This window comes from Mus musculus, chromosome X (assembly GCF_000001635.26).
Source record: "Mus musculus strain C57BL/6J chromosome X, GRCm38.p6 C57BL/6J".
Taxonomy (NCBI): Eukaryota; Metazoa; Chordata; class Mammalia; order Rodentia; family Muridae; genus Mus; species Mus musculus.
Genome location: NC_000086.7, coordinates 141,149,529 through 141,168,894, shown reverse-complemented (window position 1 = coordinate 141,168,894; position 19,366 = coordinate 141,149,529). Strand labels below are relative to the sequence as shown.

The 19,366-nt window shown below is 48.7% G+C and overlaps 2 protein-coding genes across 11 annotated transcripts in view; one reads left to right on the top strand and one right to left on the bottom strand.

The window, feature by feature from the left end:
• Nucleotides 1-3,492, top strand: part of Col4a6 (collagen, type IV, alpha 6) — a 308,693-nt gene extending 305,201 nt beyond the window's left edge. For 2 of the 3 annotated variants that reach the window (NM_053185.2, XM_011247883.3), the window contains 2 exons: nt 15-301; nt 1,917-3,492. In NM_053185.2, the coding sequence (NP_444415.2) occupies nt 15-301; nt 1,917-2,177 (548 nt within the window). In that variant the 3' untranslated portion in view covers nt 2,178-3,492. The remainder of the gene's footprint in view (nt 1-14; nt 302-1,916) is intronic. The other variant, XR_003953035.1, reaches the window with a different exon arrangement.
• Nucleotides 3,493-4,700: 1,208 nt separating this feature from the next.
• Nucleotides 4,701-19,366, bottom strand: part of Atg4a (autophagy related 4A, cysteine peptidase) — a 210,350-nt gene continuing 195,684 nt past the window's right edge. For 7 of the 8 annotated variants that reach the window (NM_001379681.1, XM_017318600.2, NM_174875.5 and 4 more), the window contains 4 exons: nt 10,023-10,168; nt 8,807-8,863; nt 6,320-6,428; nt 4,701-5,654 (listed from right to left, as the gene is read on the bottom strand). In NM_001379681.1, coding sequence (NP_001366610.1) covers nt 5,581-5,654; nt 6,320-6,428; nt 8,807-8,863; nt 10,023-10,168 — 386 coding nt within the window. In that variant the 3' untranslated portion in view covers nt 4,701-5,580. The remainder of the gene's footprint in view (nt 5,655-6,319; nt 6,429-8,806; nt 8,864-10,022; nt 10,169-19,366) is intronic. The other variant, NM_001379682.1, reaches the window with a different exon arrangement.

The following is a 19,366-nucleotide window of genomic DNA, read 5'->3' as shown; positions in this document are numbered from 1 at the left end:
TCTTCTCTTCCCAGGATTTGCTGGCTCCTGCCTGCCCCGATTCAGCACCATGCCCTTCATATACTGCAACATCAATGAAGTGTGCCACTATGCCAGACGCAATGATAAATCTTACTGGCTCTCCACTACTGCCCCCATTCCCATGATGCCTGTGGGCCAGACCCAGATTCCCCAGTATATCAGCCGCTGCTCTGTATGTGAGGCACCCTCACAAGCCATTGCTGTACACAGTCAGGACATCATTGTCCCACAGTGCCCTCTGGGCTGGCACAGCCTCTGGATCGGATACTCCTTCCTCATGGTGAGGCCTTGAACCATTCTGTCCCTCAATGGAGAAACAGAGATATATAGGGTAGGGGTGAAGAGCTCAGGAAAGGACCCTTCCTTTGATCCCAGGCTCAAGGGGACAAAGGATAGAAAATAGTTTAACAGGAAGAGAGATGAAGATGGGAATTACAATTTTGTGGTTTGCAGGGTAGAAGGTGGGGTTAGATAGCAATTTGAACCTGGTGTTCTGGACTGAGAACCTGTATGTGTCACAAGTCAAGGCCCTACTCTATGTGTCCTTCAGTTTTCTCACTACGAAGGGAACACTAGAACTGTAATCTGAACAGATACTGAGAGAAATACTGTCCTCAACAGAGGCCAACACGTAATTGTACTGATCAGGCTGAGAAGAATATTTACCACCTTGCAGTCTGCCCTCCCAGATCTGTCTAGCTTCTACTATCTCTTTTTGATATCTCCTCTTAAAGATTGGCAAGGAGGCATGCTGCGTTTGTATGGCCTTCATTGCTTCTCCAGTTTTTGTGGTGTGAAGGCATGCTGTGTATCTAGCTAGGAAAGAGAACATCAGTAGTACCGAGGAGATGGTCCCATAACTATCTGGGGAGGTTTTTTCAAATGAAATCAGGAGTAAGACTAAGGCAACTCCCAGGAAAACTACAGTGTAAAGCTCACTGAAGTCCCCTGGTTGGGCAGAGCTTCTCACTGAATCACCAAAGACTCTGGTACAACAGCTCCCACCCAAAACTGACATGTTTTCGTAAGCCAGAGCCATCAGCAAAGTATCACTCTCTGAAAGTTAAGCAAACTGACAGCCTGCTAGCCACTTGCTGATGCAGATTGCATAAAGCCTCCTCTTGGCCTCCTGTGCTTCCAGCTAATCTGAAGGGAGATGGCTGGAGTATAGACAGGAGGTCTGGAGGTCTAGTGACTAGAGACTGCCAGAACAACTGTGGCCTAGAAACTGAACTCCAAGTAAGCCCTCTGAAGTGAGGCCTGAGACATTTTAGGTCCTTTGTCAGGTAACAAATATTGTGTGTCACTCTAGAGGGTATGGCACAGGTTGAAAATAGAAATAGTTCTAGTAGAGGCAGTCTTAAGGATGAGAACTATAGGGGACATGCTGTTACAAGAAAGAGCATTGGGGACTACTATATGCTTTTCCTTCTTAGAAGACAGTGCCCAGCAATGGGCTTAAAGCTTTGTTAATTCCACAACCTAAATCCAACATTGTTCCGGTGTATATGTCTGAGGACCAAGAAGATGGACCCCTAGGAAAAGGCATTTACCATACACACACACACACACACACACACACACACACACACACACACACACACACCTGTGGAAATGGGGAGCTGAAGGTAAACCTCACACAGCTGTGAAGTCCGAGGGAAACATTGGTTGGAATGGGATCACTGATCACGGAGGTCCCAAAGGAGCTGCTTAGAGAGGATGGCCAGTACTTGCCTCCGAAGCCCAGGTTCATCAGGCAGGCTAGAAACTGAGTGATCTGGAGGGGTCCAGAGTTCTAGAATGGTGCACATATGAAGTCCTGTAGAAACAGGCCATGGAGCATCTCTGTGTTGACTTCTGGCAGAGCTCACACAGACCCCTCCCTTCTGTTTCAGCACACTGCTGCTGGGGCTGAGGGTGGAGGCCAGTCCCTAGTCTCCCCTGGCTCGTGTCTTGAGGACTTCCGGGCCACTCCTTTCATTGAGTGCAGCGGCGCCCGTGGTACATGCCACTACTTTGCCAACAAGTACAGTTTCTGGCTGACAACGGTGGAGGAGAGAGGGCAGTTTCGGGAAGAGCCCGTGTCTGAGACGCTGAAAACTGGGCAGCTTCACACCAGGGTGAGCCGCTGCCAGGTGTGTATGAAAACCCCGTAGGGTACTGCCCGTCATCCAGCCCACCTCACAACACTCACCTCAACAGTCTGAGAAAGGAAGGCCTGAGCCCATCTGCCTGTCAAGTTGTACATCAATGCCTCGTTTGGACTGGACTACTGGACAATGGTCATCCCAACCCTCAGACCCAACAGATGAGCCCACTGTGCTAGGATTTGCTTTCCTGTTTCCATCCATCTGGTGCTAACATTCCATTTAGATATGTGTGTGATTACTCATGGCTACCTTAGGAAGGTGTGCTAAGCTGTCACTTGCGAAGATGGCTAGAGCTCTCTTCACTGCCTTAAGCTGGAAGTTCTTTATAACAGCGAAGTTATGTCTTTATGACAAGACGTCACCACACATCATTTGAGTCAAACTAAAGCTCAGGATTTCCACCCTAAAAATACGTTTCTGGCTGAATATGATAGATAATTCAAGTCTGCCTAGGGCTAGCCCTCCCTACTGAAGGCAGCCTATTATATTTAGACAGGCAGTAGTGTTGGAATGAGAAACCAGCCTATAGCCAGAACTGAGCTGTGATTCCTTGCAGAGTTTTGTTAAGCCCATGCCCCATCTTGAGTAGGAAAGGCTGAAAGGCCAGTATTTGGTCCTAGACAAATCACTGTCCCCTGGTCCCACATCTAGAGATATAAGACAAGTTGGCCCAGTCCAAAGTGGAACCAAGAATTCGATAAGTGTGATCAAGCTTGTCACAGAAAGACATGAGAATCACTTCTCCTTCTTCTTGGCCTAGGGCAGAAGGAGAAATACATATAGAGGTAGCAGTTTTGCTTCTGAGTCCAGGAACCAAAAGGTAAAGCTCATGTCCCCATTCCTCAGAAGTCCCTAGTTATTCCAAATGCCACCCAGATTTATGCAGGGTGACAAACTGAAGCTGCAGTGTGTTGGCTCCTTGCATGCTGAGGCTCTTAGAGGTGTTCTGATAAAATGGCCATCCAAACACCCTCCCACGGGTAGCCTTTTAAACTATTTGACAGGGTTTTTTTTTTTTAATTTCATAAAAATCTAGCACACACCAATGTTAGCAGACCCGAGGTACATTCTGAGCTGGCCATGAAGTATACTGCCTTCTGTTTGAAGCAGTTCATTTTAATTACCAGTTGCGGAGAACACAATCAGTTCCACTGACATGAAGCGCTCCCTTGCAGGTGATTGGCTTCCTTGAGTACTATGTAAACCGTGCCCACGCAGGCAAAGCATAACAAGTACATTCTGAGCTCTTGTTATCACCTCCTAGATAAGTAACAAATGGTGTCAGCTTTGTACATAGCAAATAAAATTAATGAAATACGAACATTCGGCTTTTCGAGATTCTTTGAAAGACTTTCCTAATATCCTTTCTCACTACACTTTGTGGCAAAACATTGAGACAGGGGAAATTAGAAAATGATTTAGTCAAAGGGCAGAAAGAACCTTCTCTTGGTCAACAAACCCACATGTTTCATAATCATCACACAACCACTGTTATCTCTTTCACATGCTAGAGTTCAAGAAAGGAGTTTGCACTCTTCACTGGCCTCGGGATCATTTACCAAGAAGTTAAAAGTGGGGGAACATTAAAATCAGTAGAATGAAATCTTCTGACTAGAGAGGTGGCTCAGCAGTTAAGAGTGCTTGCTACACAATCAGGAAGACTGGAGTTTGGGTCCCAACACCCACACGAAAAAGCAACTAGTTCTGTGTATGTCTTAACCCCAGCTTCAAGGGAAGTGGAGACAGGAGGATGGCTGGGTGTTACTGTCTTCCACTCTAACCAAGAAAACATGAGAGCCAGGGTCATGGAGAGATCCTCTCTCAAAAGATTATACAGAGAGTGATAAAAGAGGACACCTGATGCCCAACGAGGACCTCCACTTCTGCTCCAAGATGTCATGCGTGTCGGTGTGAATATATGCATATGTACACAAATAAATATTTAAGATGAAATCTAAACTATAAGTAGGCACATGCATGTATCTTTCATGTGCAATAGCTATGTGCATATGTTTGCATATGCATAAAACGAGCCTGTGAAAGGATAAACACGAATAACCCAGGAGTTTTCAGGGAAGGAAAATGACCCAAGGGAGAAAATGGTATTATGCTGAATACCATTCTTTTGAATTTTGAACCTATGGAATATTTAGCATACTGGCATAAAAAAAGGAAATGAAGGAAGGAAAACAAAAAGAAAAAGATGGAACCTAAGGAAAGAAGTGAGTTTCTCAGTGCTATTCCAAGACTCCAGATACTGGCCTCCTGTGGATCTCTGTAAAGAATGAAGATGAAATGCAGACCCATGTGAAACACACACTTAAAGAGAAAACAAAAGGAAGATAGGGAGGTACTGTGGAGAGTTGAGAATTCTCCCTGTCACGTATTCAGCACAGATAACCTCATGAGTATGTGCTTCCAAACTTAGGAAGTTTTTAGTCCTGAAACGTCTTGGACTTGTATTTAATGGACAGATTGAATGTCACCACATGAATAGTTCTTTCTACATATAGTTCTCAACCAAAACAGTATAATTCAAACAATTTATTTAAACCTTCAAACAAAAATCAATGCTTTAAGTGAGCGATTGGTAAGGCCAGTCCAGCCTTCCTCTTGCTTTTGTACATCAAATTTTATTAGAGTACAGCCATGCTCGGTCACATGCATATTGTCTGGGACTGCTTTTACAGAGGAGAATAGTTACAACAAAGGCCACCCAGCCTACAAAGACTAAAATATTATCTTTACAGAAAAAGTTTGCTGATCTCTGCTTCAAGTGATCATGGTTGGATTGAAGGATACGGTGACATCTAATGAAAGCATCAGTAAGGATGGAGATTGTGACCTATCAAACAGGTTTCTCCAAAAGGAAGACAACTAAGAAGTGTATATTTGACATCATTTTGACAAATATTTTGATAAAAATTACAATTATGTAAACTGCATATTCAGATAATTTAACAAGAGTATTTCTCCCTGATTCATTTATTTTATTATTTGAACAAGAAAACAGATTTATTCTTAGTATTTAGCCCCACCTGAAAGGGTGGAGTAGTATAGTATAACCATCTCTCATCTGCCCATAGTTGCAGCAAGATGGAAGATGCTGTCTGCTTTCCAAATGCCCTCGTTTCCATTGCTGAAGACTTGCTGTCGCCATGTAAGACGAGCTGGGGAGCAATGGATTCTCAATCTTCTCCTAGACTCCATAGTTTTCTGTCTTTCCAGGGTGACTCGGTGCCATTGATTTGCTGTTTTTGTTTTGCTTCTGAACAAGGGACAACTGGCTCAGTCATCATTGTTATTGAGTTTGTATGCTATCTGCATATCAGGCACTTGCTGACCAGAAAAGTTTTCATGTGCTTGTGATGCCCGATGGAAGGCAGAAGACCACCTCACTGAGTTCTAACTAGCCTACACTCAGAATTTCAAAATCTTCCTCCAGCTCAAAGTCCTCCAGTTGTTCAGTCGACTCTATGAATTCTGTTGGAATAGAGAACGGAGAAAAGCTTGACACTTGGATTGATACTCTCCATCAAGATTCTCCCCAGCCACTGGCCCTCTGCATGTTTGAATCAATTTGCTAAAAGCAAGGTTTGTCTGGAGGAAATATACAATTAGGCCTAGTATATTATAATTTTTCTTTAATACTCAAAACCATCAGGCCTGTTTCTATAGGCCTGATCACAGTGGTCTGTTTAAGATGCTCTACTCTGCCCTCGTTGTCTTTCCGATGGTTTATTTATTTGTTGAGATGAGGTCTTGGGATGTAGCTCAAGCTGGCCTGGAACTCAGGATCCTTTAGCCTCATCATTTGGAGTAATTACAGGTACACAACTACCAACTCAAACCTCAAGCTACTTTTTGTGTTACCCAGGCCTCTGGTTTGTTATACTAAAACAAATTGTAGTAATCTATATTTCACAATGATAAATCTTTTACACTGAGTGTTCTTTTTGTTATTATTCTTTAAAGCCAACAAATATCAGCTTCTCTAAAAGTTATAATAAGTAGAAGCACCACTCTGCTCAGACTGGATGAGATTAAATACCACTTTCCATAAATGAGGTGAGCCACAGTGGCTTTTATAGCAGCAACAGTTGTAACAGGTGGGGTCTGCTGGCCAAGAGCTTACAAAAATTCCTTACCTGCCCCTGTGGTTGTCACTTCTGGCTTGGCTGGAGGTACAAAGGGAGGCCAGTGTGATGGGTGCTTCTGAACCAATTCAAACATCCTCAAATTCTCCTTTAGAATTTCCTGGGCAGACCAAGGAACAGCTGTAAGTACCATGGAGTCACTGCTCGTCTGTTTAGTTGACAATTCGTAAATCTAAACCCTGAGCATAGCCTGGTAGTTGACAAGTGTGAAAAAGAACGCCTACCAAATACATTCATCCTCTACTTGAATCATCTGATGACCCCAGCAAGGACACTAAAGCTGATAGCTAATGAAGCCGCCTAGTATGGACTGGTCCAGCCATGAGGCTCAGGGGCTTGCCAGGTATACAGGGTCAGCTCACTGTAGGGGTGAGGTGTTCCTTAAAATGCCATTAATTAAATATGCCCTAAGAGAATTTTGGTATACATTTGCATGTCTTCAGTTTTTGCTCAAATTTAAGAAACATATCCTAGCAGCTGGAGAGATGGCTCAGTGGTTAAGAGTACTGGCTGCTCTTCCAGAGGTCCTGGCAATCACGTGGTGGCTCACAACTGTCTCTAATAGGATCTGATGCCCTCTTCTGGCATGCAGGTGTACATACAAATAGAATACAAATAGAATATAAAGTATATATATATATATATATGTATATATATATATATATATGTAATTTATTTTATAAATTTTGTAAATAAAATTTTAAAACTTAAAGAAAAATGTTAAAAAGAAAAAAAGGAGTGTATCTTAATTTAAATGATACAGTAACATTCTGAAATGGAAATACCTCCTTTAAAATTTAGTACCCAGCACCCACAATGTCACAATCTCTAAGGCTCCAGAGACCCAGTGGCCTCTTGTGGCCTCCATAACTATTTGAATAAACAGGGCATGATCACACAGACACATAAAAGTAATGATGGTAAACATGAATCTTTAAAAAGTAAATCTTGTGGCTATGAATATATAGGAGGTCATATTCCACAGTGGTAACCACTGGTAAATTGCCATTGTTAAAAGCAATTCAGACAACCCAATTTGAATATAGTGGGCTATAAACAACAAACAAAAAAGACATGAAGACAGAGGAGAGACATGTTAAGAAGAAAGTGTTCCATAGATAGATAGATAGATAGATAGATAGATAGATATTGTGTTTGTGTGTGTGTGTGAGGGGGGGTGAGAGAGGTAAAACTGGAAGAAGAAAAAAGAAAGGAAATATATGTGTAACACATTATACGATTTATTTGTGAGTAGTATTTATACAGCTACAACAATAAGACCACATGTGGGCTTTTTTTTCATTAAAAATGAATAATAATTTTCATGGGCTGGGGATATAGCTTACTGACAGAGAACTTTCCAAGGATGTGCAAGGCTATGCATTCAATTCTCATGATGACACCAATAATAAGAATATTTCTCTTAAACTGGACATAGTGGCTCATATCTATAATCTTAGTACAATGGGGACTGAAGAAGTATCACAAGCCTGTGGCCAGGTTGGTCTTCATACTGAGTTCCAGGCTAGCCTGAGCCACATAGAAATAACTTCTCTCAAATAAATAATCAAATAATTGTAAACTCTATATTTCATTTCATTAAACTATTACCTGAGGTTACAGATTCTGTTAGGGATGTCAGTGTTAATCATTTGTTCATTATGAAGAAAAATCTTTCCTCTATTTGCTTTTAACACCTTGGGCTCTTGTAGTACTTTGGTTTTAGAGACAGAGCTTCATGTCCCAAGTACCCCACCTGATGCTTTAAACAATACTCCCTATGATCTCCCTTAATTCATTCAGTGAATGTGTATCAATATATGACATCTATTTTGTATGTGTTAGAGACTAGCAATGAGGGAAATGGATACAGAGATTGGTGAACATATGTAAGAATTCTCTTTTACACAATATACCAAAAAAAGGGAAATAATCACTTATCACAGACTTCTGCAAATACTGATCCCTTTCAGTGGTCACATGCCTGTATTTGATATAAATAAGCCAGTTAATAGAAGGAAAAGTCCTCTAAACCATAATGAAATATACTGGGTTGTAAGTGAACCAATAAAACACCCAGAACGCACTTTTGTCCCTTTACTCACGTTTGCAAACATATAGTAAGGAAGAAATGCTGAGTGAGCAATATGAAGTGGGCAATTGGAGGGTTGAAACAGCCTAATATTAGCTGCGAGTTTCAGGTGCCTCGCAGCCTTAGCAAGCTGCAATGTTAACTTCCATTGCTGAGTCTTTCAGCTGATACCTGCAAAGACTTAAAAGTTTTTGTTCACTTTCACCAAACTTATGTTGAGTTCTCCACATCTGACAGGTTCGTTTTCATCTTCGTTTCCTCCTCTTGCAACTAAATTATATCAGACTGTTTTCATGTTGTTATGAAAAAGTAATCTTAAAAAAACACAGTCATCTTTAGTAGTTTTCATGTTTATGCTTTTTTTAAAAAAATCTATACATACTCACCTTCTGAACAAGGCTACACCAATTATCAAAGTCTTTCTCTTCTTTGCAGAAAAATCCCTTGGGTGGGGAAGAAGAACACTACTTAGAATTCCCCTTTCCAAGTTAGAACAATTTTCCCAGAATTAGGAGGTAGGTCACCATCTTGCCATGCAGCTTCCTGACAGCACAGGAAGGCCTGACTGGCTGGGCTTATCTCTCCCCTAAATCACTGCCTAAAATATGTGCACACCCTGCAATTCTCTCTTCTTCCCTCCTACCCCTCCTCCCCCCCTTCTCTCCCGTCCTTCCTCCTGTCTCCTCCTTCCCTCTGTCCTCTGTTCCTTCCTCATTCTCCCTCTTTCTCCTGGTCTTCTTTCTTACCTTCTCCCTCGCCCATCAACACTGCTAGACACTTTAACTTGGAAATGTGTGTGTGTGTGATACATAATATATAAAAGGAGATATATATATATATATATATATCACAGCAGAAAACAAAAGCCCAAATAATACTTTTAGCTAGAAACAAGATGGCTTTGACTCTTCAAAAAAAAAATTCTTAGAGTTGTGAGAAGCAGCAGTGTCCTGCCCTGACGGTCATTCCTCAATAGGAGGAATGGTCCCAAGCAAGGGGGTACTGCTCACTCTTTGGCCATTGGTGTGCTGATGGATGAAACAGGAAATGAGGACGTAGAGGGGGCCCTTTCAATGTATGCTAATAGAAATCACACTTTCCGGAGCACACCTGAGACATCCTGGATTTGGGCATCAAGAAATAGATGCTGACCTCTCAAGGACTCTTACTCCCTTATCCCTTCCTAGTCCTTTCCCACCTTATATTTATATGGCAAACTTTGGAAGGTGATAAGGAATAGGGTGAGAGATACTAATGCTATGGACCTTTATGCAGTGTGCACAGTGTGCCTGGTCTTGTACTGAGTACTTATATATGTTACACCTCACATGACCAAATAAAGAGGGAAATAGTGTGTCCCTACTTCTAGACATGTGACGATGGATGTTCAGAAAGGTTAAGTGACTTTTCCTACACAGTTTAGTAGCAGAGCTTGGGGCCTACTGTGAAAAGTTTGGCTCCAGGGTCCATTCTTTACCTACCATATCACCATGCCTCATTTAGGGGTGCTGAAAAAGTGCACTCTTGCTATGCTACCTAACAACCAATTGCCAGGGAACATATTGTAAATAGGTTACCATCAAAGCTCCTTGAAATACTCACCAAGGCCACAGAAGGATCCAAGTTCAGGATACTCATCCGCTGTGGAGACTGCAGGCAATGAAAAGTCTGGTCGTCTACTAGTCCACTCTCTTCAATGTCAACAAAAGTCTGGGTTGTGTGAGGGTCCAAAAAAATGAGCTCATCTCCTGTTTTATGAAGGCACAGTTACTCTTTGAAGAACCACTGGCCCTGGCCCCACTGCTGTCCTAAAGATGAGCCTTCCCTCACCCATCCCCAGATCTCCTAACCCCTTCCCTTTCAACAGCGAGAATGGGATGAGAGGAAGCCCAAAGCCAGGGTGAGCATGCTTGAGAGAAGCCACACTGCCAAAATTTAATCATTCAAAGAGAGACTTGACCTTACATCTTCTCTATATCCAGGTTCCCAAATGAAGAGGGATAGGTTTGGGAAAGGTGGGAATGACAGAACACGGGATGGCATGGCAGGCTCTGTGAGCAGCAGTTGCAAAGAGGTGGCAAGAGAATCCCCAAAGCTGTGCGCTCCAATACCACTAGGGGGCATTCTACAACTTTCAGCATTGGAAAGCATCTTGAAATACACCACTGGTTCTCAGATCCATATTCAGAGAGCACCTCCCAAACTGGAAAAGGCCTTGATCTCCAAAGGAAATTCTATCTGCACACAACGGGAATGCTAACCCCCGTGGATCAGAGCCCAGTGAGCTGATGCCTGTTCACTGATTAGCAGTTAGTTAGTGGGTTAGTCATTGTGAGCAAGCCTGTCACTTCCCATTAGAAAAGACAGCCTCTGTCACACAAACTTTAGTATAGATGAACCTCACAGGAAAAAAAACTACTTGGGATGACTAACTGATGTGTGTGTGTGTGTGTGTGTGTGTGTGTGTGTGTGTGTTTGCTGGAGATCAAATTCAAGACTTTGTATATATTATGCAAATATTATACCCCTGGGCCAAAACTCAAGTCCAAGATGACCGAGTTTCACATGTAAGAGGAAAGTCATGCTTCACTAAACTGCAAAACCTCAACCTCAACACGACCCTGGAGGAGATGTGGATGATAAAATATCTACTCTGATCTAATGGTTAAAGGACAGACAGTTCTTTTGTTGCAAAATAGACATAGATGCCTCAAGAAGCACCTGATCTCACTGTCCAGCCCCAAGGCCACCTGGATCTCTGTGACCTCAACCGTGTCAGGTGATAAAAGATTGTTTACTGGCAACAAGAAAACGTCCCCTAAGTCTTTGGAATTGCATGCAAGGGGTACATCTATGTGATTCTACTGGCAAAGACTATTACTGATGCCTGGTGCAAAGTTTACCTATTCTGCTAATAGACAAAGACAAAGCGCTTATCTCTTTCCCCTTTCAAACACTGTTGTTCTCCAATGCTGTCATGGAGCCTGGTCTAGTATCTTACATGGATGTAAGAACCAGAAGTGGCTACATCTAGATCTCCTCCAGCTGCTCACTTGGCAGGAGGGCCTTAGGGAAAATATCGGGGGTGGGGAGGGCAGACCCAGATGACCAAATTGGGATCAAATCCTGGCTTCACTGCTTGTTAGCTGAGTGACATAAAGAAAATGATCTCTCTTAATCTTCATTTCACTATCTGTAAAATGAAAAATAGCCCCCTCTCACTCTTCTTCACTCTCTCTGGTGAATAATGACTATGGGGGAAGTATGAACATGTTCAGTATAGACTTTTCCCCCAAAATACTTCTGACACGTGGTTAGTCAGATCTAGCCATGGGAAACCCATATATACTAAATCACAGCGCTGGCTGCATATTTTTGTATCACTCTGTTTGACAAGACCTCCAAAGCTTAGACAAAGAGGGTATCTGAATGTACATAGTGTCAAATACTGGGTTTTGTACTTAGGAAAAAAAAATTTTAAAAAGGGTACTTTGAGCTCCTGATGTTCCATTTAGTTGTAGTTTTAAAGCTAGGCCAATAGATGGCAGCATTACAGAAACAGACAGCTGTGTGGCAAGCCCCACAAGAAAGACTGAAACAACTAAGGAAAGACAGGGGTGCTGGGTGGAGCCATCTCTCACGGAACACACTATATCTCTAACTTGTTGCCAAATAGTTTACCATGAGACAACCTAACAGGGAGTCAAGTACACGAATTTTTAAGGAGAGAAACTCAAGCCTGAGTTGCTTTTTTTTTTTTCTCCAGCTGTCAAGCCACTAGCTAGCAAGGGTCTGCTGTACCAAGTCAGCTATGCATGTTGCCATCCCACCTCCCCAGTCTACAAGGAATGATGTGGAGAGATGATCAATGCCCTCTCTACACTGCTCTCTGCATATTCTCTCATGGCACTTGCTCACAGTTACTCTACCTCTCCTTGCTAAGCAAGCAGTCTAAGTTGATGACTTTCTCAAATCCCAGTGTCTGACCAGTCCATTTCCACAACGCCCTGTGCCAAGTCTCACTGGTTACATTCTTCCTTTTCTCATAGGCTTCAGCACTCATCAGGTGTCCTGGTTCTTAAGGTACGGACCAGCAGCAGCACTGAAAACTCTTAGGAGAGCAAATCTCGGGTCCCATCTTAGACTTACTGTACCTGTATCTCAATAGGTCCACCAAGGAATGTGTGAACTAGTGAGGGCTACATGCACCAGCTAGCATGCTATGTGCTCATGGCCTTAAGTGTCTTTAGTCACAGCTAATGAGTAAGGAGGCAAGATATCTACCATTTACAGAAAATAGTAGAGTCATCATTAGGGCCCACATTAGAAGGTTAGTATGTTTCCTTGTCGCTGTGTTTGGGAGATATATTTTATTTTGGTGTCTTTTGGTTTTGGTTTTGAGACATTATCTAACTATGTAGCTCTAGCCTGGAATTCATGACATAGACTAGATTGAGCTTAAACTCATATAGATCCACTAGCCTCTGCCTCTCAGCCTCTGCCCCTCTGAATCTGCCTCTCTGCTTCTGCACCTCTGCCCCTCTGCCCCTCTGCCCCTCTGCCCCTCTGCCCCTCTGGCCCTCTGCCCCTCTGTCCCTCTGCCCCTCTGGCCCTCTGCCCCTCTGCCCCTCTGTCCCTCTGCCCCTCTGCCCCTCTGGCCCTCTGTCCCTCTGCCCCTCTGCCCCTCTGCACATATGACACTGCCTCTATCCTCTGCTCCTCTACATCTGCCTCGGCCCCTCTGCCTCTACCTCTGCCTCTGCCTCTGCCCTCTGCACCACAGCTTCTGCCCCTCTGCCTCTGCCGTTGTCCTCTGCCCTCTGCCTCTCTGCCTGTGCCCCTCTTCCTCTGTCCTCTGCTCCTCTGCCTCTGCCTATGCCCCTATGACACTCTGCCCCTGCCCTTCTGACTCTGCCTCTACCACTCTGCCTCTGCCAATCCACCTCTGCACCTCTGCCTGTCTGCCTGTCTGCCTCTTCCTCTGCCTCTCTGACTCTGCCTCTGTCCCTCTGTGTCGGCCCCTCTCCTCTGCCCCACTGCCTCTGCCCCTCTGCCTCTGCCTCTGCCTCTCAGCCCCTCTGCCTCTGTCTCTGTCTTCTGCCCTCTGCCCTCTGCCCCTCTACATCTGTACCTCTGCCCCTCCACCCCTCCGCCCCTCCACCCCTCTGCCCCTCTGCCCCTCTGCCCCTCAGCTTCATTACCGCTGCCTCTGCCTCTTCCCCTCTGCCTCTGCCTCTGCCTTTCTGCTTCTGCCGCACTGCCCCTCTGCTCTGCCTCTGCCTCTGCCTCTGTCCTCTGCCCCTCTGCCTCTGCACCTTTGCCCCTCTGCCTCTGCCCCTAGCTCTGTACCTCTGCCTCTGCTCCTCTGCCACAATTCCACTGCCCATCTGCCTCTGCCTCTGCCACTCTGTCTCTGCCTCTGCCTTTTCACCTATGCCTCTGCCGCTGCCACTGCCTCTCTGCCTCTGCCCCTCTGCCCCTCTGCCCCTCTGTCTCTGCCCCTCTCCTCTGCCCCTGCCCATCTGCCTCTGCCCTTCTACTTATGTCTCTGTCCTCTGCTCGTCTGCCTCTGTGCCCTGCTTCTGCCCATCTGTGTCTGCCTCTGCCCCTCTGACACTCTGCAGCTGACCTCTGCTTATGCCCCTCTGCCTATGCCTCTGCCCCTCTGCCCATCTCCATCTGCCTCTACCCCTCAGCCTCTGCTGCTGTCCTCTGCAACCCTGCCTCTGGCCCCCTGCATCTGCCCCCCTGGCTCTCTGGCTCTGCCTCTCTGCCACTGCCCATTTGCCTCTTCCTCTGCCTCTGCCACTGATTCAGACCCTCTGTCTGTGCCCCTGTCTGCTGCCCCTCTGCCTCTGCCCCTTGGCCTCTATCTCTGCCCCTCTGCCTCTCAACTTCTGCCTGTGTCCTCTGCTCCTCTGCCTCTTCCCCTCTACTTATGCCCCTCTGCCCCTGCCCATGTGCCTCTGTCTCTGCCCATCTACCTCTGCCCTTTTCCCTCTGCCATTATCCACTATCCCTCTGCCCCTCTGCCTCTGAATCTGCCCCTCTGCCTCGGTCCTCTGCCCCTCTGCCTCTGCCTCTTTGCCTCAGCTTATGCCTTTGTCCTCTGCCCCCTGTCTCTGAACATCTGCCACTCTGTCCTTCTGCCCCTCTGCTTCTGTCTCGGCCTCTGCAGCTCGGCCACCCTGCCCATGCCCATCTGCCTCTGCCTCTGCCTCTCGGCCTCTGCACCTCTGCCTCTGCCTCTCTGCCTCTGCCCCTATGAACCTCAGCCTCTGCCACTGACCTCTGCAACTCGGCTTCTGTCCTTCTGCGTCTGCCTCTGCCCTTCTGCCCCACTGCCCCTCTGCACCTCCCCATCTGTCTCTGCCCCGCTGGGTCTACCCCTCTGTCTCTGCCATTGTACTCTGCCCCTCTGCCCCTCTCTCTACCGCTTTGCCCCTCTGCTGCTCTGCCTCTGCCACTCTGCCATTGTGCCCCTGCCCGTCTGCCTCTGCCCCTCTCCCTCTGCCTCTTTGCCTCTGCCCCTGCCTGTCTGCCTTTGCCCCTTTGCCGCTGTCTCTGTCTTCTGCCCCTCTGCCTCTGCCCCTCAGCTTCTCTAAATCTGCCTCTGCCTCTTCCCCTCTGTCCTCTGCCCCTCTGACTCTGTCACTGCCACTCCCCCTCTGCTTCTTCCTCTGCCCCTCTGCATCTGTCTGTCTTTTGCCCCTCTGCCTCTTTGCCTCTTCCTCTACCTCTCTGACTCTGCCTCTGCATCTGCCTGTCTGTGTTGGCCCCTCTCTGATGCCTCTCTGCCTCTGCCCCTCTGCCTCTGCCTCTGTCCTCTGCTCCTCTACATCTGCACCTCTGCCCCTCTGCCCCTCAGCATCTCTACCTCTGCCTCTTCCCCTCTGACTCTGCCTCTACCCCTCTGTCTCTGTCCTCTACCCTCTGCGTCTGCCTCTGCCCCTCTGCCACTGTGCCCCTGCCTGTCTGCCTCTGCCACTCTGCCTCTCTTTATCTGCATCTCTAACTCTGCCTCTCTGCTTCTGCCCCTCTGCCATTCTGCTCCTGCCCATCTGCCTCTGCCTCTCTGCCCCTCTGCCCCTGCACATCTCCCTCTACCCCTCTGCCTCTGTCTCTGTCTTCTGCTCCTCTTCCTCTGTCCTCTGCCCCTCTGCCTCTGCCTATGGCCCTCTGCCACTCTGCCCCTGCCCATCTGCCTCTGCCTCTTCCCCTCTGACTCTGCCAATCGGCCTCTGCACCTCTGCTTCTGCCCATCTGCCTCTGCCTCTGCCCCTCTTACTCTACCTATGTCCCTCTGACACTCTGCCCCTGCCCGTCTACCTCTACCTCTACCTCTCTGCCTCTGCCCCTTTGCCTCTGGCTCTGTCCTCGGCCCCTCTGCCTATGCCCCTCAACCTCTGCCTCTCTTTATCTGAATCTCTGCCTCTGCCTCTGCCCATCTGCCTCTGCCTCTGCCCATCTGCCTCTGCCTCTGCCTCTGCCCCTTCGGCTCTGCCTCTGTCCTCGGCCCCTCTGCCTCTGCCCCTCTGACTTTGCTGCTGTCTTCCGACCCTCTGCCACTGTGCCCCTGCCCATCTACCTCTGGCCCTCTGCCACTGTCTCTCTCTTCAGCTCTTCGGCCTCTGTCCCTCTGCCTCTCTTGCCCTCTGCCTCTACCTCTGCCACTCTACCTCTGATCTTTGCCCCCTCTGCCTCTGTCCCTCAGACTTTGTCTCTGTCCACTGCGCCTCTGCCTCTGCACTTCTGCACCTCTGACTCTCTGCCCTTCTGCCTCTGACCTCTTCACCTCTACTTCTGCTACTCAACCTCTGCCCCTGCCCAACTGCCTCTGCCCCTCTGCCTCTCTCTCTCTGACCTCTGGCCCTCTGCCTCTGCCCCTTTGCCTCTGCCTCTGACTCTGTCATCTGCCCTCAACCTCTGCCCCTCTGCTTCTGACTCTGTCATCTGCCCCTGTGCTTCTGCCCTTTTGCCTCTGCATCTGTCCTCTGCCCCTCTGCCTCTTCCACACTGCCCCTTCCTCTGCCACTCTGCCTCTGCTTCTGTCCCTCAGCCTATGTCTCTGTCCTCTGCCCCTCTACCTCTGCCCCTCTGCCTCTGCCCCTCTGTGTCTGTATCTGCCCCTCTGCCCCTTCATGTCTCCCTATACCCCTCTGCCTCTGTCTCTGTCTTCTGCTCCTCTGCCTCTCAGACTCTGCCCAAAGGCTTCTACCCCTCTGCCTCTGTCTCTGCCTCTCTGCCCTTCTGCCTCTGACCTCTGCACCACTACTTCTGCTACTCAGCCTCTACCCCTGCCCATCTGCCTCTGTCCCTCTGCCTCTCTACCTTTTCCTCAGCCTCTCTGCCCCTCTGCCCAGGCCTGTCTTCTCTGCCCCTCTACCTCTGCCTCAGCCCTTTTGCCTTTGCCTCTGCCCCTAAGCCTCTGCCTCTCAGCTTCTGCCCCTCTGCCTCTGCCTCTGCCTCTGATTCTCTGACTCTGCCCCTATGCCTCTGTCCCTCTCTCTGCCCCTCTGCCCCTCTGCCTCTCAGCCCATCTGCCCCTGCCCATCTGCCTCTGTCTCAGCTTGTCTGCCTTCTCTGGCCCTCTGCCTCTGCCTCTGCCCCATTTGCCAATTTCCTCTGCCCTTCTGCCACGGTTTCTGCCCGTATGTCCTTCTGACCTCTGCATCTCAGCTTCTGCCCCTCCGCCTCTGAATTTCTGCCCCTCTGCCACTTCCCTTCTGCCCCTCTGGCCCTCCCCATCTAACTCTGCCCTCTGCCTGTATGCCTCTGCCCAACTGCCCCTGCCTGTCTGCCTCTGCCCCTCTGCCTCTGCCCCTGCCCCTCCGTGTCTGCCCATTTGCCCCTGCCTGTCTGCCTATGTCTCTACCTGTGGCATTGTACCTCTGCCCCTACCATCTGCCTCTGTCTCTGTCCCTATGCCTCTGCCCCTCTGCCTCTGCCAAAGTCCTCTGCCCCTCTGCCTCTCTGCCTCTTCCTCTGCCTCTGCCCCACTGCCTCTGTATCTGCCTCTCTGCCCCTGCATTTCTCCCTGTACACCTCTGCCTCTGTCTCTGTCTTCTGCCCCTCTGCCTCTGCCCATCTGCCCCTGCCTGTCTGCCTCTGTCTCTAACTGTGCCACTGCACCTCTGCCCCTACCATCTGCCTCTGTCTCTGTCCCTCTGCCTCTGCCATTATCCTCTGCCATTGTCCTCTGCCCATCTGCCTCTCTGCCTCTTCTTCTGCCTCTAGCCCACTGCTTCTGAATCTTCCCCTCTGCCCCTGCATGTCTCCCTGTACCCCTCTGCCTCTGTCTCTGTTTTCTACTCCTCTGACTCACAGATTCTGCCCCTAAGCCTCTACCCCTCTGCCTCTGTCTCTGCCTCTCTGCCCCTCTGCCCTTCTGCCTCTGACCTCTGCTTCTGATACTCAGCCTGTGCCCCTGCCTGTCTGTCTCTGCCCCTCTGCCTCTCAACCTCTTCCTCTGCCTCTCTGCCCCTCTGTCCAAGCATGTCTTCTCTGCCCCCCCTGCCTCTGCCTCTGGCCAATTTGCCACTATCCTCTGCCCCTCTGCCTCTGTCTCTGCCCTTATGCCCTTCTGCTTCTGACCTCTGCACCTCAGCTTCTGCCCCTTTGCCTCTGCCCTTCTGTGCCTCTGCCTCTGCCCTTCTGCCCTTCTGCCCCTCTGCCCCTCCCCATCTGCCTCTTCCCCTTGCCCCTCTGCCTCTGCCAATCTGCGCCTGCCTGTCTGTCTCTGTCTCTAACTGTGGCATTGCACCTCTGCCCCTACCATCTGTCTCTGCCTCTGCCTCTGTCCTTCTGCCTCTGCCCCTCTGCCTCTGCCATTGTCCTCTGCCCCTCTGACTCTCTGCCTCTTCCTGTGCCTCTGTATCTACCCCTCTGTTCAGGCACATCTGCCTGTACCCCTCTGCCTCTGTCTCTGTCTTTTGCTCCTCTGCCTCTGCCTCTCAGACTCTGCCCCTAAGCCTCTACCCCTCTGCCTCTATCTCTGCCTCTCTGACCTTCTGGCTCTGACCTCTGCACCTCTGCTTCTGATACTCAGCCTCTGCCCCTGCCCCTCTGCCTCTGCCCCTCTGCCTCTCTACCTCTTCCTCTGCCTATCTGCCCCTCTACCCAGGCCTGTTTTCTCTGCCTCAATTGCCACTGTTCAATGCCCCACTGCTTCTGCCCCTCTACCTCTGTCTCTGTCCGTATGCCCTTCTGATTCTTATCTCTGCACCTCAGCTTCTGCCCCTCTGCCTCTGACCTTCTGCCCCTGCCTGTCTGCCTCTGGCCCTCTGTTTCTGCCTCTGCCCCTCTACCTATGCCAATCTGCCCCTGCCTGTCTGCCTCTGCCTCTGCCTCTGCACATCGGCCACTGCCTTTCTGCCTCTGTCCCTAACTATGGCATTGCACCTCTGCCCCTACCATCTACCTCTGTCTCTGCCCCTCTGCCTCTGCCATTGTCCTCTGCCCCTCTGCCTCTCTACCTCTTCCTCTCTGGCCCTCTGCCCAGGCCTGTCTTCTCTGCACCTCTGCCTCTGCCTCTTCCCCATTTGCCACTGTCTTCTGTCCCCTGCCTCTGCCCCTCTGCCTCTGTCTCTGCCCTTATGTCCTTCTGCTTCTGACCTCTGCACCGCAGCTTCTGCCCCTCTGCCTCTGCCCTTCTGCCCTTCCCCATCTGCCTCTGCCCCTCTGCCTCTGCACCTCTGCCTCTGTCTCTGCCTCTCTGGCCTTCTGCTTCTAATCTCTGCACTTCTGCTTCTGCTACTCAGCCTCTGCCCTGCCCCTCTGCCTCTGCCTCTCTGCCTCTCTGCCTCTGCCCCTCTGTCCCTGCCCATCTGTGTTTGTCTCTGCTTGTCTGCCTCTGCCTCTACCCCTCCTCCTCTGCCTCTGTCCTCTGCCCCTCTGCCCCTGCCCATCTGCATCTGTCTCTGCTTGTCTGCCTTGATCTCTACCCT